Below are 23,587 nucleotides of genomic sequence, written 5' to 3' on the forward strand. Positions count from 1 at the left end.
CACACACACACACACACACACACACACACACACACACACACACACACACCTGCCCCCTCTGGACCCTCAGAGAGAAATGATTTCTTGCAAGGAAGAAAGTGGAGCCGACAAAGAAAAGAGGGGAATCAAGAAGGAAGGAAAAACTTCCATATGGAAAAGGACACTAATGATAGGGAAAGAAATTTTATTTTCAAGCTTTTAAGAGAATAATACAAACAACAGAGAGTTTTAAAAAACCCTAAAAACTAGTTTAAAAAAGTACTTGACAGTGTCCCTTTAATACCCATGGATGGCGCGGCCATTGTGCATTGACAATGAGAAATTCTGCAGATGACCACCCCCCATGGCCTTCCTGGCAAGTCCCAGGAACTGGCAGGTGGGCTCAAGGGCAGTGCTCCTTGCTAGGGTCCCTGCATCCTGCCTAGCTACATGGGAGGGACCAGGGAGTTTGTAGCACTGAGGGATGACCGCCCTCCGGGGAGGGTCCCGAGTTACAAGGAATACTTAGATTGGTCTCCACTCCACTCCTTGGGGCATGTCCAGCCAACTTCCTCCCATCTGTTGTAGCAGCTATCCTGGGTGGGAGGTGCTCTGCCCTTGGGGGCCCTGGGTCTCTGCATGCGCCAAAGCAGGAGAAGGCATGACATTGAGCATGTCCTGGCCATGGGCAGGGTTGGGTAGTTGGGAAAGTCACTCCTGGATTGACAACTTTGAAGGCGGAAGCCACAGCAGGACTGTGCTTGAGATACCCACGGGAAACCTGTACTTTTCTCTAGTTGTGTGTGTGTGTTTCTTGTAAACATCTTTGAGCCTAACCACCATAAAATAAAGCAATAAGGGCACAAAAAGACACCCATCTCCAAACCTAAGCCCCCTTTGAGCCCCTCTGAAATTGGGAGAAGCCAAAAATCACCCTCCCTCTGCATCTGCAGCATCTCCCTCCCTGCACATGGCCCCAGAGTCCCTAAAGCCATCTGAGTCAGGAATCCTGCCTACCCAGATGAGCCCAGAGGCCACCAATACTGCCTGTCATCCTTGCCAGCCCACACCCATCCCTCTCCCTCCCCACCACGGCCCCAAACACAGCCCAGGGAGAAACAAAAGCAAACTCAAGGGGGAAACAAGGCAGGCCACAGTGCCTTTCCTTCGTGCACCCTTTGCATTGTTCCTCCCCAGCCCTCATGCCCACAGGGGCATGAATACCAACAACTCCCCGGCTTCGTCCTCCCCAGCCCCCTCTTCACCCAGGTGTTGTGTGCATGGGCACGTCCGGGATTGTTGTCCTTGTGTTTCCTTTCGTTTCCAGCTGGATCGCACTTCCTTGTTGAGTCTGTCCTGGAGTTCCTTGCTCTTCTGGGAGATTAGGCTCGACTGACTGGCCACCAGCCTCACTCACTCCAGCTCTGACCCTGCCATGTAGGCCCCCCTCAAGGCCCACCGCCCTCTGCCTGCCCTCTGTTCCAGCCCCTGGGGTGCCCCCTGGCCTCCCCACACCTGCTCCCCAGACTGTGGCCCCGGCAGGCCCTGGCCCCTTCCCAGCCCAGCCTTCCCATCTCTGTGCATGGTCACGGCCTCCCTTCCAGGTCTCTCGTCTTACACTGTCGTGACCCTCATGACGAGCTCCCGGCTCCCGCCCTGGGGGCTCCGCTGTTCATGAGGTCGTAAGTGACTCAAGATGTGCAGGATGGTATAAGCACAGTGGTGATCGGACAGAGGGCCTGAGGGGTGGCTGGCCACCCGGGCAGGGCCTTCCTCAGGGCCCGGAGTGCCCCCGGCCTCCTCTTCCGAGGAGGGGGCATTGGCCTGGGTGGCTGAGGAGGTCCGGAGATTTGTCCTGCCTCCCGACTTTTGGTCCTCCAGGTCTTTCATCTTGTCATAGTTCAGCACTTTCCACTGCTGGTTGACAGCCTGCCAGCGTTTAAAGATGCGGTACACAGAGGGTCCCTCGTGCATGATGAGACCTGCGGCACCAGAGAGAGAGGAAAGCAAAGGCTGAGTAAGAGACTGGAAGTCACTGCTGGAAAAAGTGTCTCCCTGTGCGTATCAACTGAGAGATGTTGGAGCAAACTAGATTTGTACCAGTTTGATTTGTTCTTTTCAAGCCTCTCTTTCAGCTCTGAGCCATAGGGCTACCATCTCTGTATTTCTAAGCTCAGTGAGTCCTCAGAAGGAGAAGGTGGAAGGCTGCCATACCTAGTTCATGAAATGGTGGTGTACCTATGTGCAATGCCTTTGCCTACCTCTCCTCCACCCCTCCCACTTCTTGGCTTGACAAAACCCCAAATCATCATCCATTGACAATTTTCCTACCTCTACCACGTAGCCACGGCCCCAGCACTTGGCAGATGTTGAAGCAACCATGTACTCTCAAAGGCACCATGAATGGTACCCACGGGCATTCCGTACCTGCCAATTGATGTCTGGAATTCCACCAGTTAACTCTTTGCTGCTTAACAAATAGCCCAATGGTACTGAACTACATCCCTGGGAAAGACAACTTGGACACAATTATCCTGGCCAGAAGCAGTGTAGAGCCAGAAAGAAGCCACGGCAGACAACAAGGCAGATGAAGATTGATTATGTGTCTAGTATGTGCCAAGCACTGGGGCTGGTGCAGTGAGCAGGACAGACAGAGTCCTGCCCTCCGAGAGCTTATATTCTAGTGGAGAGATGTGCAGCAGACTCATAAACAAACACGTGAGACTATTTCAGGTGCTGATGGATGCTACGAGGAAGATAAAATAGGGTTAAAGAGGCACTGGCTATAGACACTGAGGGTCCTGCTTTATCATCAAGAGGAGAGGGTGGCAGGAAAGGCCTTTTGAGGGGAGGTGGTATTTATGTTGATATGTAAATGATGAGAAGGAAGAAACCATGCAAAAATCTGGAGAGGGGGCATGTTAGTGATAGGAACTGCAAGTGTGAAGGCCAGGAAATGGGAATGGAGTGCACATGGGTCAGAAGAAAGGTCAGTGTGGCCAAGGTGCAGTGATGAGTGGGAAGTACAAAGAGAGAGAAGGGGGTGCAGAGGCCACTATGATAAGGCCTTATAGGCCATGGCAAGGGATTTTTTTATTTTATCCTAAGTATAATGGGAAGCCACTGAAGGGTTTTAATGGGGGGCAGGGTGATGTGCTCTGGTTTATCCTTCAGAAAGTTCATCCTGGCTCCTGTGGAACTGGATGAGGGAAACGAACAGGAGCAGGAAGTGACAGTGATTCAAGCAGGAAGGGATGGTGGCCCGGGCTAGGGTTATAGCAGAGGGTTCCGTGAGAAATCATGTGGTCAGGACATATGTAGCGGTAGAGCTCACAGGCTTGCTGACAGGTAAGGTATGAGTCAAGAGAAAAATCTGGACAACTCAGGAGCTTTTGGTGGTGGTGCCATTTGCTAATATGTGGACGGCAAGAGGGTAGGAGGGATGGATTTATGTGGCAGTGGTCATGACTGTATTAGTTTCCTATTGCTGCTGTAACAAGTGACCACGTACTTAGTGACTTAGAACAACACACATGTATTCTCTTATAGTACTGGAGACAGAAGTCTAACGTGAAGGTGTTAGAAGACTGGTTCTTTCTGGTGGCTTTGAGAAGAGGATCCATCTCCTTGCTTTTAAGTTTCTAGAAGTTGCCTGCATTCCCTGTCTCTTACCTATATGGCTCCATATCTTTGTTCCAATGTCACATCTCCTACTCTTCTGTCAATGTCTCTCTCTGTCTTGCTCTTATAAGAACACTTGGGAGTGCATTCAATCTACCTAAATAATCCAGGATTCTCCCCCTAGTTCACAGTTCTTAAATTAGTCACATCTGCAAGTCCCTTTTGCCATATAAGGTAACATTAACAGTCTGCAGGGATTAGGACCTGCATGTCTTTGGGGGCCATTATTCCGCCTGCCACAGTGATTAGTAGTTATATTTTGGTTATGGTGATTTAAAATGGCTGATAGAAATCTCACTTGAAGGTCCAGGTGGGCAGTTGGACATATGAGTCTGAGTTTAGGGAGAAGGCTGGCCTGGAGGTAGAAGTCATCAGTGTAGAGGTAGACTCTGAAGCCTTAGAAATGGCCCAGATCTTCTGGGGAGAGAAGGTAGACAGATAAGAGAAGAGAGCCAATGGCAGATTCCTGGGCCTTCTCGTGTGTAGAGGTTTGGTGGAGGTAGAGCCAGCAAAAGAGGCTCTGAAGGAGCAATAAGTGATATAAACACAAGACCAGCAAGTGTGTAGACCCAGAAGTCTAGAGAAGGATACATTTCAAGAAAGAATGTGTGCTAACTCTCAGATTCTGTTGAGCGGGTGGCTCAAGTAGAATCAGGAGTGGCCACTGGCTTAGTAGGCATAGGTGGAGGGAGGATGATAGACGTACAAATCAGATAGTTCTCATCCAAGTGCCTCTGTCTCTTCTATAATTTCATCAGCTAAGATGGAAGGGATATGGGAGGAAGTGTTGAAGATTCATGGAGAGAAGAAAAGTGGGAAATCATTATCTTGGAAAGTGGAAGACTGAATTTACAAAGGAGATATGAAATAATTGTCTAATAGTGTTGAGTGTCCCTTTGAGGTTTGTGGCCACAAATTTGAAAAGAGTTGTGTGGTTTTTCTCCATACCTTCAACTGCTTGCTAGGTGCGCCTATGGAGTGAGAAAGCTGAGTTTAATCAGGATAGACTTTTCCCAGGCAAGTGAGACAGGCAAGAGAGGACACAGAATTATGGATGTTTGCAAGGTTGTGGTTGTCACACTGGCCCATGAAGTCTGGGCTGGAGAGGAGGAAAGTGATACACAAAAGGGATAAGGAAAAATGGAAAGTGATAGGGTCAATGCCAAGAGGTCTCTTTGAAGTTACAGAATTGCTAGAGTTAATGAACTACGGGAATGGGATTGGGGGGTTGATGCTCAGAGAGCAGGATGTTTAAATCCAGACTTTGGAAATGGTGTGGTTCTTGGTGATGAGGTCTAGGGAATGTCCACTTGGGCAGGGGCTGAGGTGGGCTAGAGGAAAAGACCTGTGGAGTAATGAGGTAACCAAAAAGCTGGACAGATTATCTGCATCAACCATCCTCAGTGCTATCAGACCAAATGCCCCCCTTTTAAAACAAATATAATTTAATATCCCCTTTCTTATCCTGAAGTGAAATTCATAAGATAAATAAGCTACCATGATTTTTTAAAAAATAAATTAATGTGATGCCCTAAACAGATAATGTAAAAAAACCAAAAACACAGGAGAAGTCATTTATAACTGGACAGTATGGATTTCAACACAAATTCTGGGGCACAACTACATTAGAAAACAAACAAAAAAAATCTCAAAGATTTCCAAAATGTCCCCTAGGGGATGGTACCACCTCTCCTGAGAGCTACTGATCACAGGGATGCTACAGACAGGAATGGTGGGAAGGAATGTATGAACTAGGTGCCCCCAGGAATGTGAGGAATAAGTAGGCAGCCAGCAGTCAATAGCATCAAGAAGGGGAAAGTGTCATCAAATATGGTTACATGCACTTCAAAGGGACTGAAGCTTCTTTCTTTTCTTTTCTTTTTTTTTTTAAAGATTTTATTTATTTGACAGAGAGAAATCACAAGTAGGCAGAGAGGCAGGCAGAGAGAGGAGGAAGCAGGCTTCCCGCTGAGTAGAGAGCCCGATGCGGGGCTCGATCCCAGGACCCTGAGATCATGACCTGAGCTGAAGGCAGAGGCTTTAACCCACTGAGCCACCCAGGCGCCCCGGGACTGAAGCTTCTGAAGGATAAAGGCAGAGAAGCAGTTTGGAAGTGATAATGGGGAGGAAGGAGGATGTGGACTTCACCTCCAGGATCCATAGAATAGAGTATATGGGAGAAAAAGCAGCTACCACTTGAGACAGCAAGAAACAGTGTCCTCAGAAGACAGCTGTTTCAATGAAAGAAACACTCACAGAAGTTGCTAGTGATGGACCATGAGGTCCAGAGGAAGGGCTGGGAAGATGGAGCCAGTTAAGAGAAGCACATAAAAGGAAAGGGGTCCATATCATGAGGGTAGTCTGGGAGGCTGGGCCATGTGTTGGGGAGTGAGAAGACTGGGCATTCACCCCGTAGCAACTGTCAGTGGAGGGGAGGCTGCTGGCCTGGCCTCTGGGGGGAGGAGCTGACTCACAGCAAATAACAATGAGTCACTCCAGCCTCCTCAATGTCAAGCAGAGATGGGATGGAAACATCTCAAAGCTTCTCCAACCTTGAACACACTGTGATTCTAGGAGACAAGATAGCCACCCACTGCTACTCTTTCCTCTAATGTGACAATATTTCCTGAAATTGCACTCTGGCATCAAGTTTTCCAGAGTTTGTTAGAGAAACAGTCTCCCTGTGGCCCAATTGTTCCTAATCTCTTGGGTCATGTGCCCCTTTGAGGATCTGATGAAGGCTAAGGACCATCTCCCTGGAACAAAAACCACACAGATGAATCTAGGAGTTCATAAATCTGAAGACCACCAATGGACTCCTTGATATGGCCTGTCTGATACGGGACAAGGAGACATCTTCTCTGCCCCGTTTCATCATCCTACCCCACTTACTTCCTTCAACCTTGTGAGTACGTGTCCTGTGTTCATTATTTCCACAAGCCTATTTGAGCACCTCAATGTTCTTTTCCCAGACTGTAAACCCCTCGAGGACAGAGGCCAGGAATGGTTGAGGGTTGGGCAGCCAACACAGTAGCAGGAGCTTAACAAAGCCTCGGTGACAATGGAGGAGATGGGGGCCTCAGGGGAAAGAGAAGCAGGATCTTTTGAAGCCCCAAACTAACTCTTTCCAATAACAGCCACTACACTTGATTCTTAATTAGCTTCTTGATCAGACAATTTTACCCTGATTGAAGAGGGTGGCTTAAATTTTTGGTCTGAATGCCGCCTTCTAATTATCTAACTGTCTAGTGTTCAGGAAGTAATTAAACCACTTTAATGGATAAAAGGCTGAAGGGGGGAAGGTGCACCTGTTTTTGTAGATAATGCTTGTTTGGCAAAAATGGGAAAAGCACGAACTACCTCATTCGCATCCACTCCTCTTAGCTCTCTCTGCTTCTTGATCTACAAATTACTTATTGATTCCTTGGATGGCAGAATAAAAACAAAACAAAAATGGAGTAAGGTGGGCGGGGCTCATCTGATGGGGACGGATGAAAATAGGCAAGTTGAAGAGATGGGAGAGAAGGAAGATGGGTTGGAAGTGGCAGCGGATGGAGAGAGAGGCTGAAATTAGAATAGGAGGAAAGAAAGCTACTGGTGAAGGGAGGCAGAGAGGCAATAGAAAAAGATAAACCATATGGGAAACTCAGTGTGTTTTGATTGGTCCTTCTCTGGCATTTTTTGTTTCATTTAACAGTGACTTCATAACCACCTCCAAGGTGCCCAACCCTGGACTGTATTTGTGGGAAATCCAGTTCCAGAAGAATTGCCACCTTCATCTCCCTGACATCTCCCCACCTTTGGGGGCAGTTCTTCCTCACATCGCTGGAGGCTCCACAACTCTCAGAACACTTTGCTTGTCATCATCTCTCTTCCCACTGGCCTCCAGTGGAAGTGGCCCTTTGGTTAGCCCGTGAGAAAGGAGGCAAGATGGCCACTGTGAGTGGGTGGTCCTGTCTGCTTGGCTCCCCCTGACCCTAACTCACTGCTGACCTAGCACTCTCAGGAAGTCCTCAATCCTTGCTTGGCATTACCATCCCAGTCCTGCCCTGCTGAATATTGGCCAATGGCTCTTGCTGTGTCCAAAGCGGTGAGATACCATTTAATTCTATTTAGATATTTCCTGAGTACCTACTATGTGCTTCTCTGAGCACCTGTGATGGAACAAAAGAACTGGTTCTTATCACGTATGGAGTTAACAGGTGAAGGCTAACTGAGAAGTCTGCAAAGAAGCCTCTTGTCCCCTCAGCAATGCCCAAATCCTCCTTCCTGCCCCTTCTGTCCTGCTGGTATCCTGATTTTGGTTGAAAAAAAGTTACAGACAACTGTACAACAGTGCTTCTCAACTTTAGCATGGATCAGAATCCGCCAAGGAGCTTGTTACAACACCGGGTCCCGGGCTCTACCTCCAGAGAGTCTGAATCAGTTGGTCTTAGATGAGGCTTAAGGACTTGCATTTCTAAGCCGCTGCTGCCTGTGTGCCGACCACACTTGAGCAGCCCTGCCTATAACATGGTCCTTACCTGGGCTACTGCCTCATGGAAGGCTCTGAACTTTGGTCAAAGAAAGAGCTATATGTAATTTTTTTTTAAAGATTTTATTTATTTATCTGACAGAGAGATCACAAGTAGGCAGAGAGGCAGGCAGAGAGAAAGGAGGAAGCAGGCTCCCCACTGGGCAGAGAGCCTGATGTGGGGCTCGATCCCAGGACCCTGGATCATGACCTGAGCTGAAAGCAGAGGCTTTAACCCACTGAGCCACCCAGGCACCCCTATATGTAATTTTTTTAAAAAGATTTTTTATGTATTTATTTGACACAGCAAGAGAGGGAACACAAGCAGGGGGAGTGGGAGAGGGAGAGGCAGGCTTCCCGCTGAGCAGGGAGCCTGATGTGGGCCTTGATCCCTGGACCCTGGGATCATGACCTGAGCTGAAGGCAGACACTTAACAACTGAGCCACCCAGGCACCCGAGCTGTATGTAATTTTTAAAAAGTTTTATTTATTTTTTGGGGGGAGAGAGAGCACAAGGGGAGGGGAGGGCCAAAGGGGGTAAGGGAGAGAGAATCCCAAGCAGACTCCCCACTGAGCATGGAGCCCAGTGCGGGACCCGATCTCACCATCCTGGGATCATGACCCAAGCTGAAACCAAGAGTCAAGGTGCTCAACCCACTAAGCCAGTCCGGCGCCCCAAGAGCTATAGGTAATTTTTTTTAAAATGCTCTAGTTCCAGATGAGACAGACATAGAAACATGAGACAGCTAAAGAAATGGATAGTTCCCTTCTAGACCCAGAAGATTTTGGGTCGCACAGTTCAGAGGCACCTCACACAGCGGACATTCAGAGTTTCTGCCACCTACTAGCCCTAGGGATTTGGGCAAGTCACTTCCTCTTCCCAAGCCCCAGGCTCTTCAGTAATGGGACTGATACCTCCTTGCTTACGGGGCTGTTAGGAGATTAAAAAGAGGTAATGAGTCCTGTGTGCTCTTGCTTGGGGCTATGCCCAAGCCATGTGATACTGATTGTTGTGGGGATGGGGGTGGAAATTACAGGCCAGAAAAAGCCCACTGGTATCTTTTCCTCCTCCTTTATTGCCAACCCGGTTCCCAAGCGAAAACACCTGTTCTTCCGACTCCTAACTGCCCTTCCCAATCCTCAGTCTGAGTCATTGTTTATACATGAATAAGATGCTGGAGCTGAGAGCAGCGCTAGGGGCCAGCTGATTCTGCAGATGCGGTGACTAGCCTCCACTCCTGGCTCCTCTCCCACCACGAAGAGCCTTCCACAGTGCCAGCGGAGGGGTGCTCCCCGCCTGCAGAGTCCCCCGCTGTCACACGGCTGCGGGGCAAGACTTCACCCTGAAGCCCCACCACTGCCAAGCTCAACTTCCCGATGCAACCCCTTGAGGGCCCGGCCCTGTCAGAACCTTCACTGAAGAACTTATCAAGCAAGCGTGGAAAAGAAATCAGTCTAACTGGCTAGTGCTGGGGGGCCAGGGGCTAGGAGGTGCTGTCATGAGATGGCATCTGCTGTTCTCCATGGTCACGACTTTGTGCTCCTCACAAGTGTAGCTAAGCTGGGCTCCTGGGAGCCCCTCTGAGGAGGTGGCGAGATAGGATTCTCAGGCCTCCTTTGGGCAGGCTCACCTTGACCCACATGCTTTGGGTCTTAGTTTGAGTTACTCTTTCCGCAATAAAGACCCAAAGAAAGATTTCAATGTGGGTGAAGCAAAACCACCTTCCCTTTGTGTTTCTATCCTGTTGATGCCTCGTCCATGTCCAGGGAGGGGCTGTCCCCTTGGAGGTCCCTTCTATTAGAATGCCCTTCCCAGCAGGGTCCTTGCTGGACTGGTTGGCCTTGGTAAATCTGGACAGGATGTCCTTAAGCACATCAGAGCCAGGACCATCCTGATCCCTCTGCCCACTCAAGGCATTGCGGAGACCCTTGAGAAGACCTTAGCAGGAAAATCGTAAGAGCGCTGAGACTCCTTGAAATGAATGAGCCCAACTCAGTAGGACTGGGTAGGGAAGAAAAATATTCCTGGGGCCCCAAATATCCCTGCATTGGTATAAGTGAGGGATCCATTCCTGGAAGTGTGTGTGTGTGAAGCTATGTCCCAAGAAACTGTGGGTTTTTTTCTGTGGGGGTTATCTAAAAGCTCAGAGCTATCACTATCTGGAAAGGTACAGACAGAATTGCATTTCTCAGCCATTCTGGATGATGGTGATGAAGGTCATGGTGATGATGGTGATGGCGATGATAGTCAGTACTTATGGAATGCTTACCATGTTTTGTCACGCTAAAAGGGCTTTGCAAATATAGTCTACATCTCACAGAAATCCCCGTAGGTAGGTGGTATTATCTCCACTCGACAGAAGAGGAAACTGAGCTCAGAGAGGCTTAGGTGTTGTTCAAAGACACACAGCTTGTACATGTAATGGGACATAAACTTAGGTTCATCTTGAAACAGAATGGTGCCATGTGTCTGGACTCCTTCCTCCTCTATGTTCCAGGTCGTGGGCTCCCTGAGAGAGAAGCTGTGGAGATAATTTTTTATAGTCTCTATGTATGAGTATACAATTTCTATTTCAGTTCAAAATAAGATGTCTTTTGTGTTATGCATTTACAAAAGGTGTTACCATGTTAGAGTGGTTAAGGATATTGGCTTTGAAATCAGATGAAACTAGGTTCTAGTCGTATGACCTTGGTTGATTTACCTCTTAGCCTTAATTATTTTTATCAGGAAAATGGGCATTTTAATAATACCTACATATAAGTTCGTAGGGAGTAAATAAGATAATGCACATAAAACACTTTTAACATTTGGTACATAATGAATAGTAAATTTTAATTATTATTTTATTGTCATATTATGAAATAATATGACTTCATCTTAAAGAAGTTATGTTAAAGTTACAAAAGTAGTTTATTTAAGCAAATGTGCCAGAATTCTATAATTAAAAATAGTTCAAAATCCCAGGATTTTAAAAGACTACCCCTGAGAGGTGTCTGGGTGGCTCAGTTGGTTAAGCATCTGCCTTCAGCTCAGGTCATGATCTCATGGTCCTGGGATCAAGCCCCACATCGGTCTCCCTGCTCAGTGGGGAGCCTGGTTCTCCCTCTCCCTCTCCCTCTCCATGTATTTTCTTTCTCTCTCTCTCTCTCTCTCTCTGTCAAATAAATAAATAAAATGTAAAAAAAAAAAAAAAAAAAGACTACCCTTGGAACTGGGTATTCTTTCTTAGGCTGTCCTAGTGCAGAGCTTCTCTGGAAATTTCTCAAAGACATAGCCTGTAACAGACATGACTGTCTCTCCACCAAAACCCAACTCTTCTCTTCCTTAGTCCAGAGTTGGCACAGAGAACGAATGACTTTTCAGCACTTTGTACCTATAGGGAGCAGGGTGACCAAGGCTACATGTGAGCACGAGTCAGGCCAAGGTTGAAGAATGGGTATTGAGGGGAAAAGTGTGTGTGGGGTGTGTGTGTGTGTGTGTGTGTGTGTGTGTGTGTGTGTGTGTGCGCGCGCTTTTTCCATCCTTGATTTTAATTTCTATTCACTGGAAATTAAAGATTCAAAAGCCTAGGGGATAGTAGTCACAAAATGGAAGGAGCCTGGGTCCCTGAGTCTCTGTGTGGAGGAGAACTTCCCACTGATCAGGAACTTCTACTGTATTAACCACTGAAATTATATATATATCTATTGGAGTTACTCTAAAATACATGTGCTAGGGTAGAGGTCACAGAGAAAAGCAGCTTTGGGTTCAATGGCATGTTTCATGTCATCCCTGAACTGTATTACCAGATTAGGTTTTTTTCCTAGCCATAGACCCACTGTCAACAGACAGATATGCCACTCCTGAAGCTGCTCCCACGACTGTACTATAGGCACTGAAGACAATTCCCAAGAGGTGTCCCTACACTATTTTGAGCCCCATTGGCACACTGGAGTAAATGAATTGCCTCCCAAGGGGTCTCCTTTGAGGGGGACAGGGCTCATTTGGTGTGTCTGCTTCTAAATCAGTCATTTGCATTTACTGAGCAGTTAGCAGCTCAGCAGGGAAGAGAGGGGGCCTTGCATAGGAAGCCCTGGTCGGGGAAGGCAGGGGGTGGGTGGAATATGAGTTAACAGTTAATCTGGAGAGTTGGAGAAGCCATATGCATTTAATGGAACACAGACTGAACATCATCTTGCCCATTTACGTGGCTGAGGCTTATCAGTTGTTTGGTCTGGCCAAACATGATTGGGAATCCCCCCACCACCATGGTGGTTGACCTCTGTGAATTATGACATCTTCTTATCATGGAAGTGACTTCAAAATCCTCAAATGTCAGACCTAGAAGTACCCTGCAAGTTATCAGGTTCAACCGTCTCATTTTATAGATGACTTAACTGAACTATAATAGGAAGAAGCAACTTGCCCAAGGTCACAGAAGTCATGGAGAATCTAGTCTTCAGACCTAGATTTTCTACTTTCAAGTCTCTTCGGGGGTACTAGGCTTCTTCTCTATATTTTCAGTTTATTAATCAGGGAATTAAAAGGTTTGACAGATGGGGTCATTTCTAACCCAAGGGAGGAAGAAAAGAAGGAATATTTCTACCAGGTGTTTTTTAGTTAATGTGAATTAAAATTAAGTTTGGGGATGCCTGGGTGGCTCAGTGGGTTAAGCCTCTGCCTTTGGCTCAGGTCATGATCTCAGGGTCCTGGGATCGAGCCTCTCATCAGGCTCTCTGCTCAGCAGGGAGCCTGCTTCCCCCCCTCTCTCTGCCTGCCTCTCTGCCTATTTGTGATCTCTCTCTCTCTGTCAAATAAATAAATAAAATCTTAAAAAAAATTAAGTTTGAAAAATCATGTTTTTGTGGTCCTGCCACCCTCACCCTTTGCCCATTTACTATAAATTAGAATTTGAATTCCTTTATCTCAGAGGGCAAACACCAAGTATCTCTAAATTATAGGAAAGAACTTCAATGAACAGCAGACAGAAGAAGCTTTAACAAAAGATTTTCTATAATTTTGCAAATTACCATATTCCGCTGTTTTAAAGATTTGGAACAATCTCAGAAATGCTCTCCTTCTTCTCCCTGACCACATCCCCCTCACAAGTGAAAAAATAAACATGATAAGGATGAGGGCCTCATTTTTGCAGATTTGACTTTTTGGTGGCCAATCTCTTGAGTCTGTGGAGTGAAAAAAAAATGTTTTTGGTGCCAAAGACCTTAATTAATTTGCTCTTGTTAAATCCTAATAACTTGACCCACTGGAGCAGAGACTGTCCCATTTGTTTGCTGGGAGGCTCTGTCAGCTTTTCTGCTGGGGCAGACAGCATCGTTAGAGGTAACGGAAGAGGAGCCAGGTGGCAGGAGGACATTCTATGTAATCAGATCTTCTCATTGAAGGGACATGGGTGAGGGAACTAAAAGCCTTCAAGAAGAGGCACTGCTCCATATAACAGCAGACTCTCAATTATGTGAGGGCAGGGGGTCAGGCTCTCTAGGCTGTGACTGGTTTCTGGTTTTAACAGTTTCCACAAACCCTTAATGAGTGCCTACACCAAGGGGAATCTATCCAGATCAAGTGCCCCCCAGCCTGGTCACTGATATTTATGATGCCTGCTCCTTCCCATACGCCATTGTATTCAGTCCTCTCATCAATGCTCTGAAGATGGTATTATTAGCCTATTTCACAGATAAGAGAAGGGAACCAGAGAGTGGTTACACAAATCACTCAAGGTCCCAAGGTTAGTAAGAAACTGAGCAACAAGGGGTCCAGACCCTTATGTAGCACACTCCTGCTGCTCCAGAGACCCACCACCCTGGCTTTTGTGACTCATTCCCTCCCTTTTTTCTCATTCTCAGCATCCATCTCTTAAGTGTATAATGTTCTCCAGGTCTCCATCCTTATCCACCTACTCTCTGAATGCTCCTTCTAAGTTGTCTTGTCAAAACTCACAGCTTTACCCACCCTCATTGTTGACCCCTAAACCCGTGTTTTATTATCTAACTTCCTACAGTTTTATTATCCAACTGCCTACAGAAACCTTTCCTTACTTTCCTCCCCCCTCTTGCCATTAGTCACCGATCCTCTTCAGAACTGGTCCAGTGCCCTCAAATCTTCCTCTATCAACAGGAAGCCATAAAATGCCCTTTCCTTCTTTCTACCCCCACAGAGACTCCTTCCTGGCAATGCCTTCCCCTCTTTGCAGCCCATAGTGTACTCCTTGTCTCTTGCTTCTCTTCTACTGCAAACTCTTTGGTTAGGAACTGCCTCTTACCTCACTGCCTGGATTTTAGGCTTGTGATGGACTTTTCATTTGATGCTTTTGCCAAATACTTACCTTTGGTTCCCCTTTGCTTCTCCCATCACCAACCCCATTCTCGTGCTCAGCTGTGGTATCCCCATTCAAGCCAGACCCTGGGGTTCCTACTTGCTTCACAGAAGTTCACACAGTCTTACCTCATCCACATCCTAAGTGCTTCTCAAGGTCATGCCATACACTTTTTCCCACTGTGCTGTTTTGCACTTCTTTCCCTTTTGCTCAGACTATTACAAGCATTTTCCCATTGGCCCCTCCCTACCTCTAGTCGTTCCAGCTCTGCTCCATCCTCCCCACCATTGCCTGAGTTATCTCTTTAAAGCACACATATATCTGACCACACTTCTTCCCAGTGTAAAATCTTATCAATGCCTCCCTATCACCAACTGGGTGAAGTCTGAGCTGCTTAGCCCATGATTCATGACACTGTGGGATTTGGCTTCTGCCAACCTCCACATGCCTATGGCCCATTACACACTTTCCCACTCTGGCTCTTGACGCTGAGCCACACACACCTGCTCGGAGTCTCCCAAGGGCCCCTGGTTCTCTCAAGTCTCTGTGACTCTATACATGCTAGTCTCTCTGCTTAGAATGTTCTTTTCCTCTCTTCTGGACAAACTTTGCCCTATCTTTTGAAAAATAGCTAAAGGATAGAGTTCCTTCCTTCAAAAAGCCTTGCTGGACCACTCCAAAAGGGAGTTAATTTTTCTCTGTTCTGTTCCATATTTCTCTGTATGTTATAGTGGCTGTACTTTATTTGTACTTTATTTGTAGACTGGGAGCTCCTTGAGGGCAAAGACTGTGTCTCGTTCATTACTTTATTAAAGTTCCCTAGTTTCCGAAAAAAACATTTGGCCAGGAAATGCTACTGAGTGAATGAACATGACCATCCTGAGGACCTTCTGACTCATAAATGATAAATGATAAATGATTAACTTGTCTGCCTTCCCAGTGAAATGTAAGATCCTTGAGAGCAAGTGACTATCTTATTGGGAGTGCCCTTTCAATAAATATTTTTTAGTCATGAATGGGTTCCCTAAGTTCATGTTAACCAAGAGATGTAGCTTCCCCTGCCCTGAGTTCCTTCCACCAGAGTGTCTCACTAGGAGACAAATCACCCATATTTCACCTCAATTTCTGTTTTTTTTTTTAAGAATTTATTTATTTGTTGGAGAGAGAAAGAGAGAGCACAGAGGGAGAGGGAGAAGCAGACTCCCTGCTGAGCAGGAAGCCTGACATGGGCTCCATCCCAGGACCCTGATCATGACCTGAGCCAAAGGCAGTTGCTTAACTGATTGAGACACCCAGGTTCTCCTCACCTCAATTTCTCAATCCTCTCACTCAGTTGATGTCAGAATAGCACTGATCAAAAGGGAAGTGCAACAATGACTAAACTCCAAGACCCTGAATAAAGGACAGGAGCAGCTAGGGCTCACTAAACTTCTTATTGCTCAGCCATTACCCTATGAGTCAAGGTATTACTGGAACAATTTCCCTTCAACCTGCCTCCTCATCCAAGCTCTGCATTTACAATTTCACAGAGCAATCAGAGATAAAATATGCAGTAGAAAGCGCCCTGGAATTGGAGTCCAAGATTTTTGGTCTAATTCTCAGCTCTGTCATTTGTTTAGCTATGTGACCTGGAGCACAATTACTTTAAGCCTTTCCTCACCTGTTAAATATGGATCATAATACTTACCCTGCTCATCTTTGAGGGAGATTGTGCACTTTCTCAGTTCTTCTCTGCCCTCGCAGGGGTTTGGTGGTTTGTTCTGTCCACAGTAACTTAGTTTTAGTCTTCACAGTGACATGGATTGATCTAGAAGTTAGGACTTTACTCAAGAGACATTTAATTTGTAGGGCCAGCTTGTCTCCCAGATGGACAGCCTTCTGATATAACCAAGTCTAGAGGCCTTGTCCACAACCCTGGACCCAAGCTGCATCCAGCAGAGAACCCAGACCTTCCTGACATCCATCCTAGGCAAAATTCTTTGGTGAGAACCAAAGGCCCTTCCCTGGAGGTCAGCCAGGTGGACATAGCCATGGATGGAGCCAATGTGGTTTCGTGGGCAGCAAGGTGACCATGTCCCATGCTCTGCATTCTCTTGGTGTCATGGCAGAGAATATCTGCTCAGCTGGTGTTGGCACCAATGGAGTGTCTCTTTATGTCCTTTCCACTCTTATGAGTCTTCCTTTAGAAGACTGTTCTGATCAAAGCTTAGTCTATTTTTAAGGATTACTTAAAGCTATAGGTTTCATGTTTACTCAGATTCTTTACTGTCTGAGGCCATTTAACAGTCTTAGGGAATAGACAAACTGTTCTTGGTGTCTGAAAAACAGAGAAAGTCCAAAGACTCATTTTAACAGATGGTCGTATTCCTTTCTTACTCAGCCTTTGGAGCTAGCACGCATTTTCCTAGGACTAAACTCATTTTCCTTCTTCAGACGGTAAATTTCTATCCAAGTACTGCATTGCTCCATCCATCCAAGCACCTTGGGTCTATGGGTATGGACTTTTTCATTCAACTTTTTTTTCAACCAACATTTCTTGAGAATACTCACCTCTCCCATTATCAATTCCATCTACTTTCTGGTAAGGAATCATCTCTTCCTCTGTCCACTTTGTCACATCATCTTCTTCTACTTTCTTAGGAGCTCTGGATGGGAAATGTCCCTTTTCCCATAGGAATAAGCTAATTGACTGAGTTTTAGAACTGATGACCCCCTTTATAGTAATAGAGGTGCTGCTCTGTGACTCTCTTGTCCATGTTGTTCATTTTTCTGCACTAAGAAGACCACATTGTGCTTCCTTCTGGCTTACCTACCCAGTCTCCTTCCACGTTCCAGCTCCTCTGTCTTGCATTGGTTCAGTGAAACAGGTTTGTGTGTCAAGAAGTCAAGATTCATGGGTAGAGGCAGGAGGTGGTAGGATAGAGATGACGGCATACTTGCTCCTTCTCTCAAAACAAACTAGACCCTGAGTTGCCATTCTGGCTTGTTTCCCTGGAATTCTGAGGAAGGTGGAGTGTCAGCTGTGTTACAAAATTCCCTAGGGTGGAGGTAACCCTGATTGGTGGCTGCTTTACTAAGAATGCCTGGTAGGAGGCTGTAGTTTGGGTGTCCCTGAGTACAGGGACACTGGTAACTGCATATGACTTTTGTGGGGAAATTATGTCAAGGTGGTATTGTGGCTCTCATCTCCTTCTTCCTGAGCTATCATCTGAGCGCTGAGAGATGAGCTCTGGACTAGGATATGGAGTGCAGCAAGGACTCACCTGCAGAAGTATGCTGAAACTGCCTTGTGGAGACTGTGGCTCCTGTCCTAAATTCCCCTAAGTGAATCTAGTGCCAAGTGTACTCTCCTGTAGGTCTGTGAGTCAAGTGTCTAGTTGAGCCTAAAAATAAATACACGGCTGGTGGACATTCCAGGCTCCACCTGACTATCCCTACCAGGGAGACCCTAAGAGCTGATACTTTATAACCACTTATGTAGCACTGAGTGTTTTCCCCCAACTGGCCAGAATACTACAGAAGAGAGGTAAGTGACTGATACCTAAACTTTACCCTTGAAACCACCAACATCACTACTGATTATCATCACCAATATCAAAATCATCATCAATGCAACCATCACAAGAATCTGTTTGTGCATTTCAACTACTGTCCACCATCTTTCACTCTCTTTTTTAGATCATATATTCTCTCTTTTTTATTTTGTCTCCTAGAATTTTCTCCCTCTCCTAGAAAAACACTGAAATGAGAGTCCTGCTCTGCTGCCTGAGTCAGCCTAAGACAAATCCTTCAGTATCAGTTTCCCCATCTAGAATAATGGGAAGAAAATTATTGCCCATGGGGAAATGGTCTAACAACTGAATTAGCTCCACTTATAATCAACAAAATGATAGCACAGTCTAAACTCTTTAAAGTTGAGCTAGTCTAAATGTAAACATATCTGACCCCTTTGGGATGGCACTCAAAGCACTTATGATCCCTATGCAGCCCCCTCTTGTCCAATGGCTATCTCCAGGCAGTCACTGGCTTGTCAGAGCAGAAAGGACAGATCATGGTGTGGCTTTGCATCCTGGGAAATTATGTTTTCCTAAAAGCTTGGAAGAAATGAAACTCTCAATATTTAGCTCACTGTCCTTCTTCCAGAAATTGGGTGATTGAGTGCCATATATATATGAAGAGAAAGAAAAGAAAGAATTTGAGAGATAGAAATGGGTTGGAGGGAGGAAGACAAACCATAAGAGACTCTTAATCTCACAAAACAAACTGAGGGTTGCTGGGGGGAGGGGGGTGGGGAGAAGGGGGTGGGGTTATGGACATTGGGGAGGGTATGTGCTATGGTGAGTGCTGTGAAGTGTGTAAACCTGGCAATTCACAGACCTGTACCCCTGGGACTAATAATACATTATATGATTATAAAAAAAATAAAACAATTATTTAAAAAAATGGAAAAGAAATGGGTTGGAGGGAGGCAGATGGAGAGAAGCCAAGAGGACGAGATGGTTCTGTGGAGCCCTACTCAGAGGGAGATACTATGAGCAGGAGAGAGCAGAGTGCCAGGAAGGCCCAAGCAGGGGTGCTAGGTGGCCCACAGAGCCACATGGAGCAGGCCGGTTTGTGAGGGCTCTTCCTGTAAGTGGGCTCAAGTGCACTCAAAGTTGCAGGTAGCATCTGCATATGTTTATGCAGATGTTTATGTATATGTTTATGCATATGTTTATGCAGATGTTTATGCATAAGGTACACTGAAGACTCCTGCTGTCTGATGCAAGAAGATAACGGAAAGAGCACTGGACTGACAATCAGGAGACCTTGCTTCTATTCCCAGCTGAGCAATCCTGAGCAGATCACTTCCTTTCTCTGAGCCCCAGTTCTCTCAACTTCAAAACAGGAGTTGTACGGGTTGATCCCATGATCTCTTCTATATTCACTCATCTCAGTCTTCAAATCTATGAAGCCCTGCATGGCAGGTGGCATTTATGCTCCTCTTTCCCTCCCATGTTCCCTTCAGGGGAAGAGGAATATGCTTCCCTCACCCACCCCCACACTGATGTTGGGCTCTTTGATGACTTGCTTTGGCCCATGGGCTGTGGAGGGGACAGTAAACCAGTATTGAGCAGAAGCTTCGAGAGGCCCTGCAAGTTTCCACCAGTCCTCTTGTGCTCTTGTACCTAGCTAGAAGGGTATACCCCAGCAGTCCCTGCCCCTTTAGCCTGGGCCCCAGCACAAGGAGCCACTCAGGTTGGAACCCAATACTTAGTCAGAAGCCAAGCCGACCAAGGCCAGCTGAGCCACAGCCATCAGGCAGGCCTAGCCACGGGAAATAAATGCCCATTGTCATGAGGCACTGCAGTGCTGGAGTTGCCTATTACTGCAGCCAAAGCTGACTGATACACACACGACAGGAAAGCAAGTCTCGTCAAAGCACACATCAGGACCAGTCAAAAGCCTGCCTGAAGGAGAATGAAGGGCAGCTGGAGAGGCTCCTCCAGGCCCTCCGCTGCTGCCCTCCTTCATGCCAGAGCTGTACACTTCCATATGGAGACACACCTGGTTTCTGGCAGCCACCACCCATGCCTCAGTGGGGTAGGAAGGGATTTTGGTGGAGGGGGAACTAAATTAGAAATGCTCAAAGTCAAATTCCTCCCCATTCACAGTCCTCTCTTCCACAGTCCTCCAAACCTGGGCCGTCTGTCCAGGTGCCATAAAAGGATGCTTTTAAAAAGGCTGTTGAACTCAGGGTGGATATATTGGTTTAGCTAGCAGAGAGAGGGAGCGAGATGCTAAGACAAGTATCCAAGTGCCAGCATCACTGGTCTCTGGCTGCTATAATCAGCATGTGAGTCTCCAGGCCTCTCTGACTCTGATATTAAAGAACCCCAAAGAAACTCACATAGCATCCTCCCAGCCAAATTCTAGCTAATAGATGTTTTCCTGCCAAACAGAGCAGTGTAGCATATTTGATAAAATATACAAACCAAAGCCCAGAAAACACAACTGTGGAACTTCAATGCTATCAGCACCATGGCCTAGGGGACAACCTGAGACTTCCAGATTAGGCTGAATGACCAGTGCTTCATGTCCCTGAGAGAAAACCAGGACCTCAGTCACTTGAATGACAGCTCCAGAGTTGAAAACCAAAAGCATCTGTGTGGAAGAACAAAAAGACCCAGGCCTCCACCAATCAACCTAACTTAGTAGAAGAGGAAGGAGCACAGATTTGGGACTGGTATAAGGGAACAGGCAGGAATTAAAGTGGAGGGTTTCCAACTTTTTTTCTCAAACACCGAAGAGTAATTTAGAACAGAAACGTATATAAGTGGATAAAAGTACCAAAACTCAAGGTGAAGCAAGGGTGAAGATTCGGAGCCTGTCTGCACTGCGTTCCATTGCCCACTCCCAAACTGGTTCCTGAAGCTGTGTGTGGAACATCGGGACTATATACAGTTTGAAAACCACCAGACTAGAGACATCTGGGGCATTATAATCGGCTCATGGAAAGCTGAAGAAAAGCGGAGAGGGGCAGGTATCACGATGGCTGTTTCTGGGCATTTTGCTGGGACGTGAATGGATTAAATGTATAGTCATCCCTTGTCACGGCTTGGCAGCCATGGAGAACACAACAGAGAGGAGAGCTTCCACATTCTATTTGAAGCAGACAGACTGACCAACTGACCTTTCTCGTCTCCTTAGAGGCAATCCTCCTTATCCTTATCTTCAACTGGGCAAGAACAGATTTGCTTCGGAAAGATTTAGATCTTCCTCATTGGCTTGCCTCCTCCCCCACCCCACTGACACCTTAAATCTAAAGTGTTGGCTCCTACCGAGCTTATAGCTCTCAAGCCTTGTGCTTCGACATTTCAGAGGGAGGGGTCCTGAGAGATTTGTCTAGCTCACCAGCATATGGCTCCCCACTTCCCATAGAGACAAACCCCCAGACCCACCTATGCACACCACATCCATGAATCCATACATCCCATAGCAGATCTGGAAGAGGAGGTCTTGGCGTTGCCATTTTGCTGAGGGACTGAAGGTTGACCAGATAAGCCAAGAGATACTGGCGATGAGGAAGAGGGAACCCAAGATGGCAGCTGCAATCTGAACCTTCTCAATGACTGTCAGAGAGATGGCCTGCCACTGCAAAGAAGACAAAGACAGGTTAGCTGTTGCTTGGATGCCCCTATCCCATTTCCACCCCATTCCCATCCCTTTTCCTTCTGCTGTCACAACCTCTTACCTCAGGTTTTGGATTTAATACAAGGCTTTTAAACTAGGAACACAATGGTTATTGTTCCAACATTCTGAGTTTTATGTTCCCCTTTCATTATGGAGGAAACTGGTATCACACCAAACGGGAAGAAGTTATTGTAGGGAGGAGGTTCTGGGCAGCCGTGGCTGGGAAGAAAGGCCTTTATGATTGATTATGATGCAGACAAAGTGAAAGTATAGGCCAGTGAGGGTGGTATTCTGGGGCCCAGAATATTCTTTTCAGAGCAGCACTGTTTATTTTCACACTAATAGGGCCCAGGCCTTTTTTTTTTTTTTAACTTATTTTCTACAACAACACCTGGCATGTCATTTAATATAAATGCTAGCGATTACCAATTCAACAGACAAGGAGAGGACACAGGATGTGGGGGAGAGAGAAGAAAAACAATATACTTTACTATCTGTGAACGCTGAGATTTCATTTTTTAACAGAAAAAGCATTATGCTAACAGCAGTATTGATGGACAGATTGAAGGCTGGGGTGTGGGTGGGCTTTAACTCTGAAATTCTATGATTCTATGGCTGGCCTTAGTAGCACAGGCCTAAATGTGCCTGGAGTTGGATTTTAGTTTGGGATTTATTCATGCTCTCACTCAACAAATATGTACTCTGCTAGGTGCTGGAGATAAAGCAGTAAGCAAAAACATATAAGATTTCTGTCCTCATAGAATTTATAGTCTAGGGAACACAGATGATCAAATAATGTATTTACAGCTATAGTTCATCAGGCATAAGTGATGGAGGTACATAGAACTATGAGAGCCTTTGATAGGCAGATTCGACTTGTCAGAAGAAGCAATGCTTGGGTTGAGAAGGAGTTCAGGTGAAGAGAGGAGGGAAGAGTGCTCTAGGCAGAGGAGAAAGCATGTGCAAAGGTCCAGTGGTGGAAAAAAATATATATAGTGAGTATGGAAACCTGGAAGAAGACCAGAAAGGGTGGAGCAGAGAGCAAAAGGGAGTGTGGGGTAAGACAGCTGGAAAAATAAGAAGAGGAGACCATGTAGAATCTTGAAGAATATGCACAGAATTTTGGCTGTGTCCTATGAGTAAATAGGATGCTACGGAACGGTTTTAAGCAGCAAAGTAACAGGATTCCATTTGGGAAGCTGGAGTGCAGTACCATCTTGTGATTGTCGGGATTTGTGTAAAGCCCAGAGAATACCCCCAGCAGGCGTTTCAGCCTGAACTCCCCAGAAAAACCAGACAACATTCCATCTCCCAACAGCGAGTCCTTCTTCCACACTAAATGGCATGGATGCAAGCACTCATTCTGGCTCCAGGATAACTGACCAGCAGCTCCTAAGGAATGGTAACCATTGGAATACATTTCACTTGCTGTTCTAGATGTAGGACATCAGCCTTTACCTTTAATTGTACAGATAGCATCCTACTACAGGTAATCAGGCCTTTCAATTTTCCACTGCTTCCTCCAGCCTGGGTCTACACAGAGCAAGGGAATTTTCCAGAAGGTGGTCTGAACCTACAGACTCCTCTCAAATACTAGACCACAAATGCTTCCTCTAGAGCCTGCCTCTCTGTCTAGGAAGAGGGTTCCTGATGGAGCTTTTTGGTTTGACCACTGAGTCATCAATAACCTTCACTTTCTCCTGCTCCAGACTTCAAAACCCCCAAATATAGAGGCACAGAAAGTGCCTTAGTCCCTAAAGCCACCCTAATGCCTGGTCCCCCAATGAACTGTAGAACCTCAGTCACTGACTACGGTCTGAAGCATGATGAGAAGGGAACAGGGTGGGGTGCTGTAGACAGGCTTTCCTCCTGTGTGTCCCATGGGAACCTCTAGGTAACGAGTGGGGAACAGAGCTGCAAAGAGCGAGAG

The 23,587-nt window shown here is 46.4% G+C and overlaps 1 protein-coding gene across 1 annotated transcript in view; it reads right to left on the reverse strand.

The window, feature by feature from the left end:
- Positions 1-1,593: 1,593 nt before the first annotated feature.
- LOC111145852 (membrane associated ring-CH-type finger 4) overlaps positions 1,594-23,587 on the reverse strand; it is a 106,767-nt gene continuing 84,773 nt past the window's right edge. Inside the window, exons 3-4 of the mRNA XM_022501132.1 lie at positions 21,426-21,618; positions 1,594-1,961 (exon numbers count right to left, since the gene is read on the reverse strand). Coding sequence (XP_022356840.1) covers positions 1,594-1,961; positions 21,426-21,618 — 561 coding nt within the window. The remainder of the gene's footprint in view (positions 1,962-21,425; positions 21,619-23,587) is intronic.

The sequence above is a fragment of the Enhydra lutris genome, unplaced genomic scaffold, assembly GCF_002288905.1.
Source record: "Enhydra lutris kenyoni isolate GAN:26980312 unplaced genomic scaffold, ASM228890v2 scaffoldscaffold1, whole genome shotgun sequence".
Lineage (NCBI taxonomy): Eukaryota > Metazoa > Chordata > Mammalia > Carnivora > Mustelidae > Enhydra > Enhydra lutris.